Genomic DNA, 23532 nt, shown 5'->3' with positions numbered 1-23532 from the left:
CATGTTGTGATCACTATTTCCCAAATGTTCTTGAAGCTGCACATTTGATACATTATCTGGTCTATTAGAAATGATCAGATCCAGTAACGCATTCCCCCTAGTTGGTTCAGTTACCATTTGAGTCAAGTAATTGTCCTGTAGTGCTGCCAGAAATCTGCTGCTTTTACCAGAATGGGTAGCCTCAATACTCCAGTCAATGTCTGGAAAGTTGAATCTCAAAAGATCATTTGTGTGTTTCTTTCCCCCCTGCAGCTATCTTCCACTGAAGTGTCAGGCTGTTTCTTCCTGCAGAGTGCAGACAGCTCTGCCTGTATGTAATTCCTCAGTATGTGAAAGCCCAGCCAGCTCAGAGGAGGATTTATCCAGCTTGTAAAAGATAAGAGAGAAGAGAGAAGCTGCACTAATCTAAATAATACACAGGCAGTGTGCAGAGAGGGGCCTTAAGGGGGGAGATGCATCACAGAACACAACACTGAAGAACTTGGCAGCCTTCCAGACACAGGCTGACAAGTCTGACAAGAGAGAGATAAGTTGATTTATTACAGAGATGGTGATAGTAGAACGTGCTGCAGTAAGCCAGAGGACATTAGAATAGCTTTTGGAACTTGTAGGATGATAAAAAACAGGATGCATTTTTTGTTACGGAGTCTCTTTAAGTGGGGAATAGAATTAACCTCTGTTAAATATGAGTTGCATGAGGTGCTGTACACCTAACAAGAACAAACACAAAGATTCTTGATCACTCTTGCTGCATGAGCCTCTTCATTATGCTGCCTAATCATTACATCTATATACTAAATGTATACTATTTTTGCATATAATGCAGGTTGGACAATGTATCTCTTAATGTTGAACATTACTGTTGTATGTTGTGACTACCTTTTATAAAATCAATAAAAACCCTATTGGTTTAAAAAAAATCAGGAAATGTTTGGTGCTGAATCGGGTCTCTTCTTCCACTACCAAGCCACGCTGTATGTGGACAACCTCCTTTGGGTCCCAATCACATGTCATATCGTGATCAGGACCCGAAGGATGATGTCCGCATATAGCGCCACTCTGTGGTGAAAGAAGAGACCTGATTCAGTGCCATGAATAAGTAAATACGAAAGCGCTTCCTGTGCTACTCTGCATATGGGGGTGACAGGCCGGCCAAGTATAGCAGGCCAGGGCACCACTGCCCTGAGTTACATACACAAGATAACTCGGGCATGGCTGACAAAAGGTTGATACAATTTATGTTACTGATGTTTGCTACTTTTTCATAAGACACATTTGTAGGTATAGCTTGAAATGATATCTGTACACAAGAAAGCTATACTGGCTCATTCCCCATGCATACGGTAAAAGGAAACAAACTGTGCACTTTTCAGAAACATCTTGCTTTTTAAATATTATTTAAGCAGTTTACTATATTTTATGTGTTAGGCCTCTTGCACACTGAATGCATTTCCGAGTCAGATTCCGCTTTTTAATCGGTTTTTACATCCGATTCCAATACAGATTTTTTTCTTTACTGCACACTGCATTTTTTGATCCGTTATTCTGTTTAATGTATTCAGGGAAAATCGGAATTGAAAATCGGAATCGGAATCAAAATCGGAAAACGGATTTGCAGTGTGCAGGGAGCCTTAGGCTGCTTTTCCTTTGTAATCAAAATGACACCGGGTTTTTGATTGGAATTGATGTATTAATAAAAATTGTTTGCTGCAATAAAGTGGCTAAAATGCATGAAACCCCCTCCCCCATAACAACTGTACATGTATAGTCTAAGTTGAGAGTACTGTGCTTGCATCAGATAAGAAGTGAAAGCAATGAAAACTCTCACCTACGACATATGATTTTGCTGTGTCTGTTGCTGCTGTTGTTGCTGCTGCTGTTGGATTAATATCTGTTGTTGCTGTCGACGCCTGGCAGTCCTCAGCTTTTCAAAGCGAGCCTCCATCTCATCCAACACCTTGGGTGTGTATCGCACTACCAGCTTCACACTGTCTTTTGCAGCCTTCAGCAGCTCCACCGCTTTCTCATGATGCTCTCCTTCCACACTCTGCATACATGAAAATAAAGGACTGTCTGTCAATAGGCCAGCCAACCTATCCTCTAACTTGACTCACTGTTATATACAACAAAACTTTCCTGCTGTAAAATGTATTATGAGGATGGTCGGCACATGATAGCTTTATTGGTAATTGTCTTAATTACCACAGACTAGCATTACAAGAAAGGAGTCAAATGCATATATAGAAAATCAAGTCTATGTTCTGTCTAAACTCCTCCCCTTATTAACCTCCTTAGCAGTAACCCCAAGTCTGGCTCAGGCCAGAAAGCCAAAGCTCAGAGTGGTAATCCCAAATTGAATCCATCGGAGGTGTGGAATGTGCAGGGCTGCCACAGATCTATCTAGCGGTATGATTTTTAATGTCTAAAAGCTTGAGAAAAAATTGCACCGCTTTTGGACAATACATTTGGAAATAATCATACCGTCAAGGAGGTTAAAAGGTTAAAGCATACCTGAAGTGTTATGTGACATGATGAGATAAACATAGGTACATACAATAGCCCGAGTAAGAAATGCTCTGAATTCACTTTGTTTTCCAGTACAAAAGAGCTTGTCAACAGCTTGTTGAATTTATTCCAGTTACCTGAAAAGTAAATAGAGGCTAAAACAGCTGGGAAACAGTGAGGGCCCATTCACACTAGAAGCACTTTTCTGAGCGTTTTGCGATTGATTAGCGTTTTTAAAATCGCTCCTATTCACTTTTATTAAAATCGTGGGAAAAATCGTGGAAAAATCGCTGTGATTTGTGTAAGTGATCGCGAAATCGCTGCAATTTTTCCACGATTTTTACCACCATTTTAATGAAAGTGAATAGGAGCGATTTTAAAAAACGCTAATCAATCGCAAAACGCTCAGAAAAGCGCTTCTAGTGTGAACGGGCCCTGAGAGAATGAGGTTTAAGTGCAGGAAAGTTTAAAGGGCCATTACTTATCCCTCTCTTTCAACTTCAGAGAGTGGATTTTCAAAGGCATGGTGTGGATCCTAAACAGCAACTGTGACTTGTCTGATGCAGTCTTAAAAAAATGAAGTCATAAAATTTTAAATAAAAATAAGAGACTCATTTTTATGTTACTAATATTCTATTTATCATCCGTAATACACATAGGGCCCATATGCAATTCACTTTTTCTCCTGAGTTTTCTCCTAGGTGATAGTTTCACAACTTGTCAAGAAAATGCTTTCCACAGCAAGTTGTTTTAATCGATAGTATTCCTTTAATGTTTACTTTAAGGAAGCGTGGGAAAGGATTTCCTATTGCACGCTGAGCAAAGGTATTTGTGACTTCTATAAAAAAACATTGGGGAGCACATAGGAATGGTTAAATTCTTTATTACACACTGAGCAGAATGGAACTCTGGTAGGGCTGACACAAAGTGAATCTCTCTCAACAGGGAGGGAGGAGTTATGGCTCTGTGCTGGGGAAGAAACTCCACCTTTGCACCTTTGCAGGTAGCATCATACATTGTGCATCAATCTCTGGATTATGTAATCTGACTTGTCCAGAGGGGGTTTCTATATTTCACCCTTACCAACAATTAAAAATTCAGGAGTGGACTTCCCTGGAACGGTGGGCTGTAAGAGGATATGGGAAGCCTCTGGAACTATTCAAAGGCTTCCCACTACTGAGGTAAGTAACTTTTTTTTTTTTTTATAACACTTAAGATTTATTTTAACATGGTTTGTAACGCAGACTGTTATCTGGAAGTGCACAAGTTTCCTACCAGTCAATAGACCAAATGTGGCAAACAAGTACCAAGCTCCTTCTCTGTCTAGTTAAGTCTTGAAGCTAAAATGGGTCTCTCTAGACAGTCTGTACACCACACAAAGTACAGATTTATGGCTCGCAAAAAAGAGCCAACTTGGCTTCAATCGGTTTTGGAATGCCATAAATTGCTGCAAACAAAAAAAAGGAAAGATACTTTTTAAGGTAAGTGAACCACAAAAGATTTGCAGAGCACTGTTATATGTTTTGTAGCAACTCTCAAAAATGTGGAGTTTCACTTTAATTTATAGTTTTAAAGTATGAGAAGCACGTAGCCTATTCTTACTAATGAAGAATGTTTTCCTGGAATGAAATGGTCGTGATCTTGGCTCAGAAGGAGCACCTCTATGTCATGTACTGGAGCTTTCCGTATGGCTAGTTTATCCCCTTAAGCTGCTATATCCTTCAGCAGTTTCTTAGAGTCGTTACTGTATATTTTTGCCTATGGCAAGAATCTCTGGATGTAAGCCAGGTGATTGACAGGCGCAGGGAGCTAGGTGAGAATGAGCGCTAATAAGTGAAGCATACCTTACTTGCTATGGCATTAACCCTGAGATATACCCCCAGAGTGCTTTATCTCTACCCATGCACCCCATTTTATTATATGAAATTGTCATTGGCATTCCTTGTAGAAAATAAATCCGGTGTCATGCAGAGAGAAGACTGGTGAAAATTATATACATTTTCTACAGCAAAGCAGAGGAGATTTTAGCTTATTGACAGTCTCAGGCATTACCAGTAATACATCATGTAGATGGGGAGATTTCTAATGTGGAAATATGGACAAAAGGGTGGTTTCAATAAACATTTAGCACCACTGCAACATAAAATTTTAAGACTTCCCACTAGAATTAGTATTAACTTTTCAATCGAATGTTACCAGCAATCGTGTGTCCTTTGTCCAATTATATAGGTGAATTAACCTGGGAGGTGATTTAGGGCTCGTTTCCACTGTATGGATTCCACCGCGGACGAAATCGCATGCGGATGTGTTTCCGCATGCTGGTTTCCCCGCGATTTCGCATGTGATTTCGCATGGCTAGGAAGCAGGCGAATTTAACCATGTCACTGCCTGTGTAAAGTTCCATAGCCTTACATGCGAAATCGTACGCGATATCGCGGGGAAAACCGCATGACAAAGCCGCATGCGATTTCCCTATTAAAAGCATTGCCGGTGTGGTGTCTGATTTAGCTACTTCGTCTGATTTAGCTACCGGTAGCTAAATCAGACAGCACAGTGTGTCCGTAAAAGCTACCCTGTCTGAATTAGCTACCATGGCAAAAAACAAACCCTGTGTATATGCTGCATAATGTTGTTTGCCCTTGAGTGATAGGTTACAGATCTTATTTATGTAATAATAATTATGTTGGCTATGAAATAGCCAATAGATTGTTCTTCTAGTTCAGCTCGTTCTTCTTCTTATTATTAATATTGTTATTATTAGCGCTCCCCATTTTCTATACGCTACGCCTTCCACAGTTTTAGGGGTACAAGCGCCAAACTTTCTACACTTATTCGTCTTAAAGCAAAGTATATTGCTTGTGCTTTAATAAGCGATCCCACCCTCCGGGCCCCTGCGGCGGACCCCGGAAGACCCCTTTTTCCGTGTTGACTTTGACAGGGAAAAAATTTAAATCACTGCCACTCGTACAGTTTTGAAGCTACACTCCCCAAACTCGGACCACATATTGTAGGTGTAACCCCAAATAAAAATATGTATTTTGGGGGGTCACCCTAAAGTGGGCGGAGCTACCAGCAGCCAATGCAAATTTGAAGTTACATTCACCAAACTTTGGTCATGGAGTGAAGCTGAAACATTTTGTCACATTTTGGGGACCCCCAAAAGTGGGTGGAGCCATAATCAACCAATCAGATTTTCCCTATTGACTTCAATGGGAAATTTTAAACCGCTGAAATTCGCACAGTATTAAAGCCAGAGTTCCCAAACTTGGCACCGTGGGTCACTAGGTGATTGCAGCTAAAATTTACAAAAATTGGGCGGAGTGTACAACAGCCAATCAAATTTCAGCCATTCATTTAAATGGGAAAATTTAAAACTGCTGCCGCTCTTAGACGGTTAATAGCAGGGTCCCCAAACTTGGTACAGTTACTCACTGGGGGACTGGGATTAAAATGCAGTAAATTGGGCAGGGCCAAAACCAACCAAACTTTCCACACTTATTCGTCTTATAGCCCCCACCCGCATGCAGAGTAGCACCGAAAAGGATTACGATGAAATAGGGCCCTAGACAAGATAGCACTTTTTTGGGCGCTAGTCTACTTTAGGGGACCCAGCAGGAAACCTCATAGGGAACAATTCTCCAATCACAGCATCCTTTACCGCACAAAGCATTGTGAATGGCTGAACAGGGTGGGTGTAATTTATTACAACCTAGAAGTTCAAGAGCATGCCGTCCACCAAATCACATTAGCTAGATTTCCCTATGAGGTTTCCTGCTGGGTCCCCTAAAGTAGACTAGCCCAATTTTTGTGCACTGCTGATGGTCACCTGACTATTTTAGTTAGATTTGGTGGGGGTAGCATCCACCAGGCCCCTAGACCAGACCCGTAGCTTGGGGGGGGGGGGGGGGTCGGGGTAGGACAAGTGCCCCCGGGCGCTAGGTCCCCAAGGGCGCCCATTGAGGATTTTACACCCCCCCTGGCCGCCTGCTAATTCCCCCCCCCCCCCCCCGGGCCGTCCCCGCTGCCAGGCAGGAGCAGCCCAGCTTCAGACCTCCGACCAGTCGGCGACCACTATGCGGGCGCTAGGACCTAGCGGACACCGCACTGATATGCGGAAGTGACATCACTTCCGCATATACAGCGTGGTGTTCACCGAGATTGGTGCGCCTGCTCTAACTGGTCGCCGGCTGATACTGAGGTCTGAAGCTGGGCTGTCCCTGTCACTATCTAACCTGGGGGGTCCATGTCACTAACCTGGGGGGTGCCTGTCACTATCTAAACTGGGGGTGCCTATCACTATTTAAATGGGGGGTGCCTGTCACTACCTGAACTGGGGGTCATGTCACTACACACACTGGGGATCACCAGTCACTAACTGAACTGGGAGCTCCTGTCACTACCTGAACTGGGGGGCTCCTGTCACTACCTAAACGGGGGGGCTCCTGTCACTACCTAAACTGGGGGGCTCCTGGCGCTACCTAAACTAGGGGGCATCTCTCACTACCTAAACTATCTAGGCCAGCCAGCCCAGCATCACCACCAGCCAACCAGCCCAGAATCACTGGCAAAAAGGCCACAGCATCACCACCAGTCAGGGTAGCATTTACTTCAACCAGCCAGCCCAGCCACAGCATCACCGCCAGCCAGCCCAGTCACAGCATCACCACCAGTCAGGCCACAGCATCACTGCCAGGCCTTTCAGCCCACAGATCATCCCCAATCCAGACAAAAAAAGTATTGCCAGCCAGGCGAGGAGAATTCAGAAGCCAGGTGAGAGGTGTCTACTATATTAAGGGGGCATTCTGCCCATTTATGTGAAATGCTGTCTATTTATGTGCCTCATGACTGCTGAATTTGATTTGTTGGGGGACTCATGGTTACTGGATTTGTCTTGTTGGGGGACTCATGGTTACTGGATTTGTCTTGTTGGGGGACTCATGGTTACTGGATTTGTCTTGTTGGGGGCCTCAAGATTGCTGAATTTGTCTTGCTGGGGGCCTCATGATTGCTATATTTGTCTTGTTGGGGGCCTCATGATTTGTTGGGGGCCTCAAGATTGCTGAATTTGTCTTGTTGGGGGCCTCATGATTGCTAACTGCGAGACTATAGGAAAAGCTGAATCATTATCATATGAGACAATAGTATTAAACCTACTTTTTTTTAGCTTTTTAAAACAGAAAATAAAACTGGGGGGTTAAAAAAAAATACATTTTCAGGAGTAGGATGGATGAAATGGTTTATCTTCACAGTTTATTTTCAACTTGGATTTTCCATAATGTTCATGTATGAGTTAAAATGTTTGTATTTAGTTTAAATTGCTGTTGGCACTTTGCGATAGATAAGTGACTTTTCGCCACCACTGTCCTGATCTAATGTCCCACTATTGCTAAGTTCATGTAAACTTGTCTCCACCCGTGACCACACCCACATTTTGGTCTATGACCACACACATTTTTCGCTAAGCGCGCCGCGCTACGTAGCCCCAATTAGGGGGGGGGGAGCTGACTGGATAATCAGCACCGGGTACCAAATATGCTAGGTACGCCACTGGCTGCAATGTCTTTTTTTTTTTCTTTAATCTATACATTTATTTTATCGATCCTCACCGCCAGCGGCGCCGAGCCGGATCTCCCCACTCAGTGACGTCACACGTCATCGCCGAAGTGGAACGCTGAGCAGAGCGGCAGTCAGCAGAGAGACAGAGGCGCCACCAGCGAGCCAGCCCCATACTTCCTAGAGGCTTGAGGTTAGACAGCGTTCCGTGCGTGGAGCCCAGGGTGGAGGCAGCAGCCGGACCGGATTTTAAATCAGCCAGAGCTAGGTGAGGCAGCTCAGGACCAAAGGCAGCGCACACCGCACAGCACTTACTGTCTGTCTATACAGGCGGCATATTTGACGGTGGGTGAGCGAACTTGAAGCCTGGCAGAGGGAGGAGGGTGGGTGAGCGTGAGCCTGGGGGGGGGGGGGGGGGCTATAAACAGTTATGGAACATTCCAGGTCAGGAAGGTACATACTGAGGGAGGGACATAGCCGGCCTTTGATATGAGCGACCGGAGCGGTCGCTCAGGGCGCCGGCTTCCAAGGGGGCGCCTATAGCTGGTTGCCTATACTCAGGGCACCTACACCTGATTTCCTATACTGAGGGCACCTATAGCTGGCTACCTATACTGAGGGCTCCAACACCTGGCTACCCATACTGGGGACATCTATAGCTGGCTACCTATACTGAGGGCTTCAACACCTGACTTCCTATACTGGAGATGCCTATAGCTGGCTACCTATACTGAAGGAGGGCACCTACTCCTGGCTACCTATACTGGAGGCACCTATACCTGGCTAGTGGCTACCTACTGAGTCTGAGGGCATTTTGGAGGGGGGCGCACTGCAGCTATAATGCGTGGTACAAATTGTCAGTGCTGTGCTATCATTCTAAATGGGGGAGGAGGCGGCTTACTGTCCCACTGATTGTTTTTATTAATATTCCTAAAAGGTTCTAGCCTTCATTTTTAAGTGTATTCATGATAATGCGCTCTTTCCATTCATTCGTGGTTATTAATAGTATTTTTTCTATTATACATATGTGATGTGTCACAGAGATCTGAGCATTTGGCATGATGTGTCACAACATAAAAAAGGTTGGGAACCACTGTCCTAGGAGATATCTCAGGAGAAAAGGGGAATTGCATATGGGCGTGTGTGTGTGTGTGTGTGTGTGTATGCACGTGGGAAAAGGATGAAGGGGGGGGGCACAAAAATCAGGTTTCGCTCAGGGTGCTGTGAAACCTAAGGCCGGCCCTGGGGAGGGAGGGTGGGTGAGGGTGAGCGTGAGCCTGGGGGGGGGGGGACGGGACTTGGGGCTACAAACAGTTATGGAACAGAACATGCTGGAAGGTACATACTGAGGGAGTATGCTTGGAAGAACTAAGAGAAATCGAGAGCCCAATATGGTGTAGTATTGTTAAGTTGGTTGTGGTTTAAAACAAAAAATCTTAGATATACTCACAAACATGGGTTACCCATAGGCAACCACTTCAAGTGCAGGTAGGGAGTATTATAACCTGACCCCACTCAGGTTTTTAAGATGTCGTTCTCTGTGGATAGGAAATGGGGTAGCACCCCTCCACCGAGGGTGGAATCAAGACTTCAGTAAAGCTTGGTGTACAGAGGCGCCAGAGTAGAATAAAAACATTTAAAACCCGTCTAAAAGAGGGGGATGTTCAGGTGGACTTACCTCTCTGGTCTGGGGTGCCATGTCAGCTGCTGGTGTTGGTCCACTGTGTTTTATCAAGGGCAGGGTCAATGCAGCTAGCTATCAGGAGATTTTGGAGCACTTCATGCTTCCATCTGCTGAAAAGCTTTATGGAGATGAAGATTTCATTTTTCAGCACAACCTGGCACCTGCTCACAGTGCCGAAACCACTGGTAAATGGTTTACTGACCATGGTATTACTGTGCTCAATTGGCCTGCAAACTCTCCTGACCTGAACCCCATAGAGAATCTATGGGATGTTGTGAAGAGAAAGTTAAGAGACGCAAGACCCAAAACTCTGGATGAGCTTAAGGCCGCTATCGAAGCATCCTGGGCCTCATAACACCTGAGGGAACAATCCCCTTCTAGCTCAATGGGATCCGTTATTAGTTGAGCAAGAAGGGGGGATTGTTCCCTCCAGGGGGGTTATTAGTTGAGCAAGAGGGGGATTGTTCCCTCGGCGGGGGGGGGGGGGGGGGTTATTAGTTGAGCTACAGGGGACGGGAACAATCCCCTTCTAGCTTAATGGGATCCGTGGTTGCAAAAAAATGACAGGCGTGTTAACAGAGAGAAGCCACGCCTACGCAGTTATACACTGTCCTCTATGGCAAGTTGCAAACTATGATGGGTTGCAAAATTTTTCATTACACCGGATTCAGCCACTGTGATATCTAAATACTATTAAAGTAGCTGCTGATGCCTCCCACTAGATTGATGTGGTGAAAGATTTTGCGACCCAACAGATTTTTCAACTTGCTTTACCAGTGCCTGTACGGACTGTGCATAACTGCGCATGCGCAGCTTCTTCCAGTTACCCCAGCTATAATTATTTGCAACTGGCCAGTGGCCAGTCAACGCATGCGCAGTGCGATCCCTCCGTCCCTCTCCGGCAGCTGGGAGTACTGTGCAGGCAAAGAACGCTCCCAGCCACACTGCGCATGCAACAACTGGCCGCAACTGGCTGAAGTTATGGGACCCGATACCAGAAGAGTGAGGACGGCACCGTAGGAGCGATTCGTGTGGATGGGGCTGGAGGAAGCCCCAAGTATGTATAACACTTGGGCATATACTAGCAGGGGCATAACTAGAAATCACTGGGCCCCCCTGCAAAAATTTGGATGGGGCCCCCCCATAGGTGCCAAATAATCATTTCAAATAAAGCGTTTCACTATAAAATAATTGTAACGGGTCAGCGTTTCACCATACAATAATCGTAATGCACCAGAAATGAATCTTAAAGTGGGCAGCATTTCACCAGAAATGAATCGTAAAGTGGGCAGCATTTCACCAGAAATGAATCGTAAAGTGGGCAGCATTTCACCAGAAATGAATCGTAAAGTGGGCAGCATTTCACCAGAAATGAATCGTAAAGTGGGCAGCATTTCACCAGAAATTAATCGTAAAGTGGGCAGCATTTCACCATAAAATGATCATAACGTGGGCAGCATTTCACCATAAAATAATCGTAACGTGGGCAGCATGTCACCATAAAATAATCGTAAAGTGGGCAGCAGTCTCCAGAAAATCGCAATGTGGGCAGCAGTCACCAGAAAAATCACAATGTGGGCAGCAGGCACCAGAAAATTGTAATGTGAGCAGTAGTGACCAGAAAATAATCGTAAAGTGGGCAGCAGTCACCAGAAAATAATCGTAAAGTGGGCAGCAGTCACCAGAAAGGCAGCAGTCACCAGAAAATAATCGTAAAGTGGGCAGCAGTCACCAGAAAGGCAGCAGTCACCAGAAAATAATTGTAAAGTGGGCAGCAGTCACCAGAAAATAATCGTAAAGTGGGCAGCAGTCACCTGAAAGGCAGCAGTCACCAGAAAATAATTGTAAAGTGGGCAGCAGTCAACAGAAAGGCAGCAGTAACCAGAAAATAATCGTAAAGTGGGCAGCAGTCACCAGAAAGGCAGCAGTCACCAGAAAACAATCGTAAAGTGGGCAGCAGTCACCAGAAAATAATAGTAAAAGTGGGCAGCAGTCACCAGAAAGGCAGCAGTCACCAGAAAAATCGCAATGTGGGCAGCACATTATTAAAGGGAACCAGAGAGGAAGGATAGGGAAAAATAGGAAAAGGTTTTATACATACCTGGGGCTTCCTCCAGCCCCATAAGCGCGGATCGCTCCCACGCCGCAATCCTCCGCTTCCTGTATCGCCGGTACCAGGCCCCGTCACTTCCGGCGGACGCGGCCAATTGTCCGCATGCACAGGGGCTACCTCCATACCCTTACGCATGTGGCTGCGCAATTTGCAGCCGCACGCATAGGTATATGGAGGGAGCCCCTGTGATGCGGACAATTGGCCGCGTCCGCCGGCCGACTCGCGGAAATGACGGGTCCCGGTACCGTCGGATCCAGGCAGTGAAGGACGGTGGCGTAGGAGCGATCCAGGCTTATGGGGCTGGAGGAAGCCCCAGGTATGTATAAAACCTTTCCCCCCAACGTCTCTGGTTCCCTTTAAGTACTGTCCATATCGTTAATTGCGGCCTTTAATATTGGTGCTTATGGCAGCCCCGTTTTCACCTGCTCTGCACCTTACCCCCTGCCCTTCCCCTCATATCATGTTCTACCAATTTCCCACCAGAAAAGTTTGGCCAGTACACCTTAAACCCCCCTCCCCTGCAAAGTGGCTAGTATGACTATCCCTCCCAGCATTTTATGTGTGCCCCCCCCTACTAATCTAATAGTCCTCTTATTCCCCTATGTATACCCAGGATCATTCCCCCCAACGAAAAAACTAAGTGGCCAGCATTACTGACCCTCTTCCCTCACCTGCCCCATGTACAGTATATTACGTCTCACAAAGATTGATGTAATTTGAGCCCCCCCACACACACACTCCTCGTGGCTGACATTCTCCCCCTCCCCCCTGCAATGTCTGTCCTCCACCACCTTGTATTTTAAGGCACATGACAGCAAAGCAGTTTATAATTCCATTACACCTCATCCAGCGCTGTGCATTGCTCCTCTCCTACACTTTCATCAGAGGCGAGCTGCCCAGTGTACTGTGCTTCCCGAGTTTCTCACATGACAACTCAGTCAGGAGCTGCACAAATGTGAATTATAGCAGAGGAGCTCTGATGGAAGCAGAGGAGAGAGCAGGGAAGAGGGATGCACAGCACTAGACGAGGTGTATGCCAGAGATATACACCGCTCTGCTGTGCGAGGAGGACAGACATTGCAGCCTTCAGGAGGAAGCAGGGAGAAGCACGTCAGCCTGAGTGAGGGAGTATCAGCTGCCCTGCGAGTCACGCAGCTGTGTAGTAAAGAAGAGGAGAAGGGAGATGAGATCTCGGCAAGCCTGCACAGCGGCTAGTTGCCACTTCTTCTTTAGCAACAGTTCTGTACTAGTAGGTTTGATAGTTTTTCTGAGTGCAGCAGAAAAGTAGCTATTTCAGACGACCCTCCTCCCTCCTGTGACGCGTTTATGGAAGTGCGCATGCGCAGTGCTGAAAGTAGCTATTTTGGATGGGTAGCTATCTTAGACAGGACACCGGCTCTGCCGTGCAGATTTTCCCCGCACACTAAAACGCACCCGCACGACGCACAAGTGGAAACAATCCCATCCACTTGTATTGCCTATGCGAATCCGCATGCAGTGCCTGCATGCGGATTCGCTATAGTGGAAACGAGCCCTGAATACTGTACAACTTGTATGTTAAGTAGTCCTCTTTTTGATCTGTTATACTTTCAGGGCCTAACTTACTAACCCAAGGGATTTGCCAAGGTAATCCTGCAGCTTACTTTAGCAGTAGGTGGATGCAAATGGTATAGAGAAGGAGCAAGCTATCACTCCTTTATGTATGCCTGGAGGTGTGTCTGGCTCCTACTGCAACAGCACACATGAAAACAGTGTTAGCATGTACATTCCTGACCATGGCGCTGCCCAGATGGCAATCTGCCCACAAATGTAAAACAAATGTGAGGCACGGGTACATTGTGATGGGAAGTGAATACATGTTTCCAATAGTGTGCATATAAGCAGTGTCCAACTAACGGGAATTTTTTTTTCATTTTTTTTATTTTAAACAGTGTGCCCCTCCCAAGTCTTACTAACCCCATTCCCCCCCCCCCCCACCTTGCAGGCTAGTGTTCCTCAAAGAATGTAGATCCCATGAGCATGGGACACTAACCCCTGAGCCATACTAGCTCACATGGTTCATAACATTTGGGAGTGCTCTCCAAAAGGTAGGTGGTGAAGCCGCCCCACACTTTGTGAAGCAATCTTGTTAAAAGTCATAGACACGTGACCCATCTCCATCTCCACCTCCAGCATCTATGGGCCTATTTGAATTTTCACATTCCAGCGCTGTCACCCCCATTCAAACCTGCTGCCACAGGAGGCTTCAGGAGTCCGAGTGCTCCTGAAGACGGATGGACCTGTACTGCACATGCGCAAGTATGGAGCGGCCCATATTTGGGCCATTTTTGGGAGCTTTCGAAGCCTTCAGAGGATGCTCAGAGCTGTATTTGGTCAACTGGTTGAAAAGCTCTTGCAGGGATGATAACGCTGGAACAAGGGGAACGTGAGAGGAACAAGAAGGCTCTTTAGGACCCAGAGCCTCCCCTCTCCATAGGTAAAATGGTAAAATATTTGTTTGTTTTCAATTTCACTTCACATTAACTTTAATACCTGCAGGTGTGCAGGATGGAATGCTTATTATAAAACAGTTATTTTGGGTCATAGCTGTGTTTACTGATGCACATCTTTTGCTGCTACAATTGAACTAATGATTCAGAAGAACTATAGAATGACTTGTCAGGCTATTAGCACTATGAGACATGTGTTCATCTTACCACTCCATTCACAGATAGCAGCTGATCTCCTCTCTTGAGTCCTCCATGTCGTTCTGCTACTCCTCCTGGAATGATGCGGGAGATGTAAATCGGGGAATTCTGCTCCTTCCCTCCCATGACATTGAAACCAAGTCCTTCATCAGTTTTGGGCAGTTCCACTACACGAGGGTGGGAGTGGCCTTCACTGGCAGCAAATGCAGCGACCGTGGCCTGAAATAAAAGCATTTTATAAGAAATGATTTAGACTTTACTGCAGGTCTGAAAGGAAGATTTGGCCCTGGCTGAATGCACAGGATTATCATTAATAAAGAGGAATTGTAGTGAAAATAACATAATGAATAAATAAAAGTACTTTATTTTTTTTCAATAATCATTTATACAGGTAGTCCCCGGTTAATGAACGTGATAGGGACTGTAGGTTCGTTCTTAACCTGAATCTGTTCTTAAGTGGGAACATTGTGCTATCTCTGTCCTCTGTACCTCCTCTGTTCCCCCCTGTGTCTCCGGTGTCCCCCTCTGTGTCACATTTGCCCTTTGTACCTGTTTATACAAGTTTAAAAGCCATTTTTTCTCAGAATTTTTTGAAATCGTTGATCTCAAAAACTACAAGTCTAATTTGAAAAAAAATGTTTTGACTTATTCCCATGGAAACACAGAATTTATGCCATTCATATCGGCGGGTCGTTCGTAAGTCGGGCGTTCGTAAGTCGGGGACTACCTGTATATGATTTGGTCAGTGTTTGCCCATTGTAAAATCTTTCCTAATCCTGATGTTCATTATGAAATGGATCACAGGTGGTGACATATTTAGTTCTGTCAGCTCTGCAGAATGTTTGCTTCTGAGTATTCCGAAGCCAGTAAAAATAATGTTTGGTCTCCCAGAATGCTCTGAGGGAAAAATTCCACATAGCTGAAAAACTAACCATCAATGGGAGGTCTACTTACCAATATAAAGCAATATATAAATATAGGAAGTGTTTCTGATGGTGAAATCAGGTAAATTACTGTAAAAGTGGGTATCCTGAATAATTTACTGCATTCTACTATATGTCACTAAAGTGCCTCTTTACAATATATATTACCCATAGTCCCCTCCACTACTTACCAACAACTTGAGTTACAACGTTTTCAGAGATACAGTACAAGCAAAGCTGTCTTCATGTACAAAATATACAATACTGTTTTCTTGTATCACATATTTCTGTTGTAACAAGTTACAATATTGTATAAACTGTTATAAGTAATCATTATTTATTGTATTTCTAAAGCACCAACATCTTAGTTTAACCACTTCACCACTGAGGGGTTTTACCCCCTGAGCACCAGAGCCATTTTCAACTTTCAGCGCTCCTTCCATTCATTCGTCTATAACGTTATCATTACTTATCACAATGAAATGAACTATATCTTGTTTTTTCCGCCACCAATTAGGCTTTCTTTAGGTGGGACATTATGCCAAGAATTATTTTATTCTAAATGTGTTTTAATGGGAAAATAGGAAAAATGTGGGAAAAAATTAATTATTTTTCAGTTTTCGGCCATTATAGTTTTTAAATAATGCATGCTACTGTAATTAAAACCTATGAAATTTATTTGCCCTTTTGTCTCGGTTATAAAACCGTTTAAATTATGTCCCTATCACAATATTTTTTTTTAGAAATTAAGGTGCATTTTTTTTCAGTTTTGCATCCATCCCTAATTACAAGCCCATAGTTTATAAAGTAACAGTGTTGTACCCTCCTGACATAAATATTTAAAAAGTTCAGTCCCTAAGGTAACTATTTATGTATTTTTTTAATTGTACATTTTTTAATTTTTTTTTAATTACAAAAAAAAAAAATGGGGAGTGTGGGAGGTAATGAGTTAATTTTTTGTGTATAAGTAATTCATTTGTATGTGAAAAATGTTTAGGGTGTAGTTTTACTATTTGGCCACAAGATGGCAACAGTAACTTTTTGTTTAATGCGACCTCCAAGCGTCCTTCCGGACGCTTGGAGGAAGTACTAGGAGGCTGGGTACGTTTTTTTTTTCACAATGATCGCGCTGCTTAGCGGAAAAGCAGCGGATCATTGCGGGGCTTAGATCAACGAACGGGAATGGATTTTCCCGTTCATTGATCTCCGGGTGAGCGGCGGGCGGCGTGTTTACCCGCGGGAGTGCGCGCTAGAGCGAGCGGGAGCGCGGGCAGCGGCAGGAGCGCGGAAAGTACGGATTTCTCTGTCCCTGGGGGTTAAAGGATGGAAAAAGGGACGGAAAAATTCGTACGGGCGGGGGTAAAGTGGTTAAAACCCTTTAAAAGAAAATTCAAAACAACCAAAAATCATAGGTTATACTATACAGATGTTCCCCTTCTTACAAACAGGTTCTGTTCCAGGTGAGTGATAGTCAGTTGAATTTATTTGTAAGTTGAGTCCTGTGTTAAACATGGTAAAACGCGGATAAATGATTTGCTTTCAGACAACCCTGGATTTGGACATATAGGCCTCAATTCACTAAGCTTTATCAAACACTTTATCAAACGTTTGATAATTTAGCTCATGTGTAAAATCTAATTTTGAATTCACTAAGGTGTTATAGATTTATCAAATGTTTTATTGATAAAATGTTCAATAAATCTATAACACCTTAGTGAATTCAAAATTAGATTTTACTCATGAGGTAAATTATCAAACGTTTAATAAAGTTTTTGATAGAGCTTAGTGAATTGTGGCCATAGTATAAACTATGTTTTTTTTGTTTCATTCAACATGCTTTTAAGTTTCAACCATTTAATGACATGCTGACTTATAAAAGCGTCCTGCAAGAGCCTCTTAATGGCTCCAGGACGTTTTTATAAGTCAGAAAGTGCTGCTGCCGCTGTGCGCGTGTGCACATGCGCACTCCCGCGGGTGCACGTGCATGCTCCCGGACGTGCACGTGCATCCCCATGCACGCGCATGTGAAAATAATGGAAAAAAAAAACAACAAAAAAATACACCTTTATTTCCAAATGATATCTTTTCACCCTACTTTGTACTAGGGACATAATTAAAATGTTGTGATAACCAGGACAAATAGGCAGATAAAATGTGTGGGTTTTATGTACAGTAGCAGTGTTTATATTAAAACCATAGGGGATGAAATTGGAGAAATCGTGTATTTTTTCCTTGTATTTCCCTTTAAAATGCACAGAAAATGAAGTAATTACTGAAAACAAATATCAACCCCAAAAAAGCCCAATTGGTGGTGAAAAAAATAAGATATAGATCATTTTCATTGTGATTAGTAGTGATTAAACTATTGGCAAATGAACAGGATGAGCACTGAAAGGTGAAAATCGCTCTTGTCCGTTAACCTATTTTGGTTCCTGGACGTAGAAACTACCTCTCCCCCGCTGAAAAAGCGACAGCTTCTCTCGGAAGCTGCGCCTTTTCTGGCTGTTCCCTCCCCGATGCGTCACTGTAAGCGTGTGTTACGTTTAGAGTGACGTCATGTAAAGAAACTCATAGCCGCCATCTTGTGGCCAAAAAGTAAAACTACAACAAAAAGTAAAAAAAATTTAAATCAACACACAATTACATTAAAAAAATATGGTTTACATCCCACCCTCCCAAAAATACCCAAATAAAATGTTTATTATAAAAAAACAAAAAACATTACAATAAAAAAAAACATGTAAATATTTACCTAAGGGTCTAAACTTTTTAACCACTTGAGGACTGTGGGCTTTAACCCCCTTAAAGAGAACCTGTACTGAGTAAAAATATTTAAAATAAACACATGAGGTAACTTCAAATGAACATTACAAAGTTACCTTGCCATCAGTTCCTCTCAGAAGCTCACCATTTTCTTCTGACAATAATCCCTTCCAGTTCTGACAATATTTTGTCAGATCTGAAATATATCAGTTGCTGTCAGTAAAATATCAGTTGCTGTCAGTTATAGCTGAGAGGAAAACAGATGTACCAGGCAATGTTACAGTTTAACTGTGTGCTGACCAGAAAGCTGTTATGGCTAATGGCCATTTTCAAAATGGAGGATGGAAAAATTGCCTTGATCATAGTGAACAAATAGGACGCAGGACAGGAGAAAGACACCGAGAAGTAGACTACATGGAGGGTAAGTATGACTTGTGTATGCTTATTTTGACTTTTATTTTCAGTACAGGTTTTCTTTAAGGACCAGGCACTTTTTTTCCATTTAGACCACTGCAGCTTTCACGGTTTATTGCTCGCTCATACAACCTACCACCTAAATGAATTTTGGCTCCTTTTCTTGTCACTAATAAAGCTTTCTTTTGGTGCTATTTGATTGCTGCTGCGATTTTTACTTTTTATTACATTCATCAAAAAAAGACATGAATTTTGGCAAAAAATGATTTTTTTTACTTTCTGTGCTGACATTTTTCAAATAAAGTAAAATTTCTGTATACATGCAGCGCGAAAAATGTGGACAAACATGTTTTTGATTAAAAAAAAAACATTCAGTGTATATTTATTAGTTTGGGTAAAAGTTATAGCATTTACAAACTATGGTGCAAAAAGTGAATTTTCCCATTTTCAAGCATCTATGACTTTTCTGACCCCCTGTCATGTTTCATGAGGGGCTAGAATTCCAGGATAGTATAAATACCCCCCAAATGACCCCATTTTGGAAAGAAGACATCCCAAAGTATTCACTGAGAGGCATAGTGAGTTCATAGAAGATATTATTTTTTGTCACAAGTAAGCGGAAAATGACACTTTGTGACAAAAAAAAAAAAAGTTTCCATTTCTTCTAACTTGCGACAAAAAAAATGAAATCTGCCACGGACTCACCATGCCCCTCTCTGAATACCTTGAAGTGTCTACTTTCCAAAATGGGGTCATTTGTGGGGTGTGTTTACTGTCCTCGCATTTTGGGGGGTGCTAATTTGTAAGCACCCCTGTAAAGCCTAAAGGTGCTCATTGGACTTTGGGCCCCTTAGCGCAGTTAGGCTGCAAAAAAGTGCCACACATGTGGTATTGACGTACTCAGTAGAAGTAGTATAATGTGTTTTTGGGTGTATTTTTACACATACCGATGCTGGGTAGGAGAAATATCTCTGTAAATGACAATGTTTTCATTTTTTTTACACACAATTGTCCATTTACAGAGAGATTTCTCCCACTCAGCATGGGTATGTGTAAAAATACACCCCAAAACACATTATACTACTTCTCCTGAGTACGGCGATACCACATGTGTGGCACTTTTTTGCACCCTAACTGCGCTAAGGGGCCCAAAGTCCAATGAGTACCTTTAGGATTTCACAGGTCATTTTGAGAAATTTTGTTTCAAGACTACTCCTCACGGTTTAGGGCCCCTAAAATGCCAGGACAGTATAGGAACCCCACAAATGACCCCATTTTAGAAAGAAGACATCCCAAGGTATTCCGTTAAGAGTATGGTGAGTTCATAGAAGATTTTATTTTTTGTCACAAGTTAGCGGAAAATGACACTTTGTGAAAAAACCCAATAAAAATCAATTTGCGCTAACTTGTGACAAAAAATAAATTCTTCTATGAACTCACCGTACTACTAACAGAATACCTTGGGGTGTATCCTTCTAAAATTGAGTCATTTGTGGGGTTCCTATACTGTCCTGGCATTTTAGGGGCCCTAAACCGTGAGGAGTAGTCTTGAAACAAAATTTCTCAAAATGACCTGTGAAATCCTAAAGGTACTCATTGGACTTTGGGCCCCTTAGCGCAGTTAGGGTGCAAAAAAGTGCCACACATGTGGTATCGCCGTACTCGGGAGAAGTAGTACAATGTGTTTTGGGGTGTATTTTTACACATACCCATGCTGGGTGGGAGAAATAACTCTGTAAATGGACAATTGTGTGTAAAAAAATTAAAAGATTGTCATTTACAGAGTTATTTCTCCCACCCAGCATGGGTATGTGTAAAAATACACCCCAAAACACATTATACTACTTCTCCCGAGTACAGCGATACCACATGTGTGGCACTTTTCTGCACCCTAACTGCGCTAAGGGGCCCAAAGTCCAATGAGTACCTTTAGGATTTCACAGGTCATTTTTGTTTCAAGACTACTCCTCACGGTTTAGGGCCCCTAAAATGCCAGGGCAGTATAGGAACCCCACTAATGACCTCATTTTAGAAAGAAGACACGCCAAGGTATTCCGTTAGGAGTATGGTGAGTTCATAGAAGTTTTTATTTTTTTTGTCACAAGTTAGCGGAAATTGATTTTAATTGTTTTTTTTTTCACAAAGTGTCATTTTCCACTAACTTGTGACAAAAAATAAAATCTTCTATGAACTCACCATACTCCTAACGGAATACCTTTGGGTGTCTTCTTTCTAGAATGGGGTCATTTGTGGGGTTCCTATACTGCCCTGGCATTTTAGGGGCACTAAACCGTGAGGAGTAGTCTTGAAACCAAATGTCGCAAAATGACCTGTGAAATCCTAAAGGTACTCATTGGACTTTGGGCCCCTTAGCGTACTTAGGGTGTAAAAAAGTGCCACACATGTAGTACCGCCGTACTCAGAACTAGTATAATGTGTTTTGGGGTGTATTTTTACACATACCCATGCTAAGTGGGAGAAATATCTCTGTAAATGACAATTGTTTGATTTTTTTTACACACAATTGTCCATTTACAGAGAGATTTCTCCCACCCAGCATGGGTATGTGTAAAAATACACCCCAAAACACATTACAGTGGAGGAAATAATTATTTGACCCCTCACTGATTTTGTAAGTTTGTCCAATGACAAAGAAATGAAAAGTCTCAGAACAGTATCATTTCAATGGTAGGTTTATTTTAACAGTGGCAGATAGCACATCAAAGGAAAATCGAAAAAATAACCTTGAATAAAAGATAGCAACTGATTTGCATTTCCTTGAGTGAAATACGTTTTTGAACCCTCTAACAATAAAAGACTTAATACTTAGTGGAAAAACCCTTGTTTGCAAGCACAGAGGTCAAACGTTTCTTGTAATTGATGACCAAGTTTGCACACATTTTAGGAGGAATGTTGGTCCACTCCTCTTTGCAGATCATCTCTAAATCCCTAAGGTTTCGAGGCTGTCTCTGTGCAACTCTGAGCTTGAGCTCCCTCCATAGGTTTTCTATTGGATTAAGGTCCGGAGACTGACTAGGCCACTCCATGACCTTAATGTGCTTCTTCTTGAGCCACTCCTTTGTTGCCTTTGCTGTATGTTTTGGGTCATTGTCGTGCTGGAACACCCATCCACGACCCATTTTCAGTTTCCTGGCAGAGGGAAGGAGGTTGTCGTTCAGGATTTCACGATACATGGCTCCGTCCATTTTCCCGTTAATGCGATTAAGTTGTCCTGTGCCCTTAGCAGAAAAACACCCCCAAAGCAAAATGTTTTCACCCCCATGCTTGACGGTGGGGACGGTGTTTTGGGGGTCATAGGAAGCATTTTTCTTCCTCCACACACAGCGAGTTAAGTTAATGCCAAAGAGCTCTATTTTGGTCTCATCAGACCACAGCACCTTCTCCCAGTCACTCACAGAATCATTCAGGTGTTCATTGGCAAACTTCAGACGGGCCTGCACATGTGCCTTCTTGAGCAGGGGGACCTTGCGAGCCCTGCAGGATTTTAATCCATTGCGGTGTAATGTGTTTCCAATGGTTTTCTTGGTGACTGTGGTCCCTGCTAATTTGAGGTCATTCACTAACTCCTCCCGTGTAGTTCTAGGATGCTTTTTCACCTTTCTCAGAACCATTGACACCCCACGAGGTGAGATCTTGCGTGGAGCCCCAGAGCAAGGTCGATTGATGGTCATTTTGTGCTCCTTCTATTTTCGAACAATCGCACCAACAGTTGTCACCTTCTCTCCCAGCTTCTTGCTAATGGATTTGTAGCCCATTCCAGCCTTGTGCAGGTCTACAATTTTGTCTCTGACATCCTTGGACAGCTCTTTGGTCTTTCACATGTTGGAGAGTTTGGAGTCTGCTTGATTGATTGATTCTGTGGACAGGTGTCTTTTATACAGGTGACTAGTTAAGACAGGTGTCCTTAATGAGGGTGACTAATTGAGTAGAAGTGTCTAACCACTCTGTGGGAGCCAGAACTCTTAATGGTTGGTAGGGGTTCAAAAACTTATTTCACTCAATGAAATGCAAATCAGTTGCTATCTTTTATTTAAGGTTATTTTTTCGATTTTCCTTTTGATGTGCTATCTGCCACTGTTAAAATAAACCTACCATTGAAATGATACTGTTCTGAGACTTTTCATTTCTTTATCATTGGACAAACTTACAAAACCAGTGAGGGGTCAAATAATTATTTCCTCCACTGTATACTACTTTTCCTGAGTACGGCGGTACCACATGTGTGACACTTTTTTGCAGCCTAGGTGCGCTAAGGGGCCCAACGTCCTATTCACAGGTCATTTTGAGGCATTTGTTTTCTAGACTACTCCTCGCGGTTTAGGGACCCTAAAATGCCAGGGCAGTATAGGAACCCCACAAGTGACCCCATTTTAGAAAGAAGACACCCCAAGGTATTCTATTAGGTGTATGGCGAGTTCATAGAAGATTTTATTTTTTGTCACAAGTTAGTGAAAAATGATACTTTGTGAAAAAAAAACAATAAAAATCAATTTCCGCTAACTTTTGACAAAAAATAAAATCTTCTATGAACTCGTCATACACCTAACAGAATACCTTGGGGTGTCTTTTTTTCTAAAATGGGGTCACTTGTGGGGTTCCTATACCGCCCTGGCATTTTACGGTGAGGGGTGCTGTGGGCGATCAGGGGGCAGGGGGGGGGGGAAATCAGTGTGCTTGGTGCAGACTAGGGTGGCTGCAGCCTGCCCTGGTGGTCCCTCGGACACTGGGACCACCAGGGCAGGAGGCAGCCTGTATAATACACTTTGTAAACATTACAAAGTGTATTATACACTTTTTATGCGGCGATCGTCGGTTTAACATCCCGCCGGCGCTTCCGTATGGCCGGCGGGATGTTGCGGCGGGTGAGCG

The 23532-nt window shown here is 43.4% G+C and overlaps 1 protein-coding gene across 4 annotated transcripts in view; it reads right to left on the bottom strand.

Moving 5' to 3' along the window:
* The window catches only part of LIN7A (lin-7 homolog A, crumbs cell polarity complex component), a 169736-nt gene that overhangs the window by 6585 nt on the left and 139619 nt on the right, over positions 1 to 23532 (bottom strand). For 3 of the 4 annotated variants that reach the window (XM_068276867.1, XM_068276865.1, XM_068276868.1), the window contains exons 4-5: positions 14552 to 14761; positions 1833 to 2047 (exon numbers count right to left, since the gene is read on the bottom strand). In XM_068276867.1, coding sequence (XP_068132968.1) covers positions 1833 to 2047; positions 14552 to 14761 — 425 coding nt within the window. Of the gene's footprint in view, positions 1 to 1828; positions 2048 to 14551; positions 14762 to 23532 lie in introns of all 4 variants that reach the window. The other variant, XM_068276866.1, reaches the window with a different exon arrangement.

This window comes from Hyperolius riggenbachi, chromosome 3, assembly GCF_040937935.1.
Source record: "Hyperolius riggenbachi isolate aHypRig1 chromosome 3, aHypRig1.pri, whole genome shotgun sequence".
Taxonomy (NCBI): Eukaryota; Metazoa; Chordata; class Amphibia; order Anura; family Hyperoliidae; genus Hyperolius; species Hyperolius riggenbachi.
The sequence above is the reverse complement of the archived record's forward strand: the minus strand, read 5'-3'. Positions and strand labels throughout refer to the sequence as shown.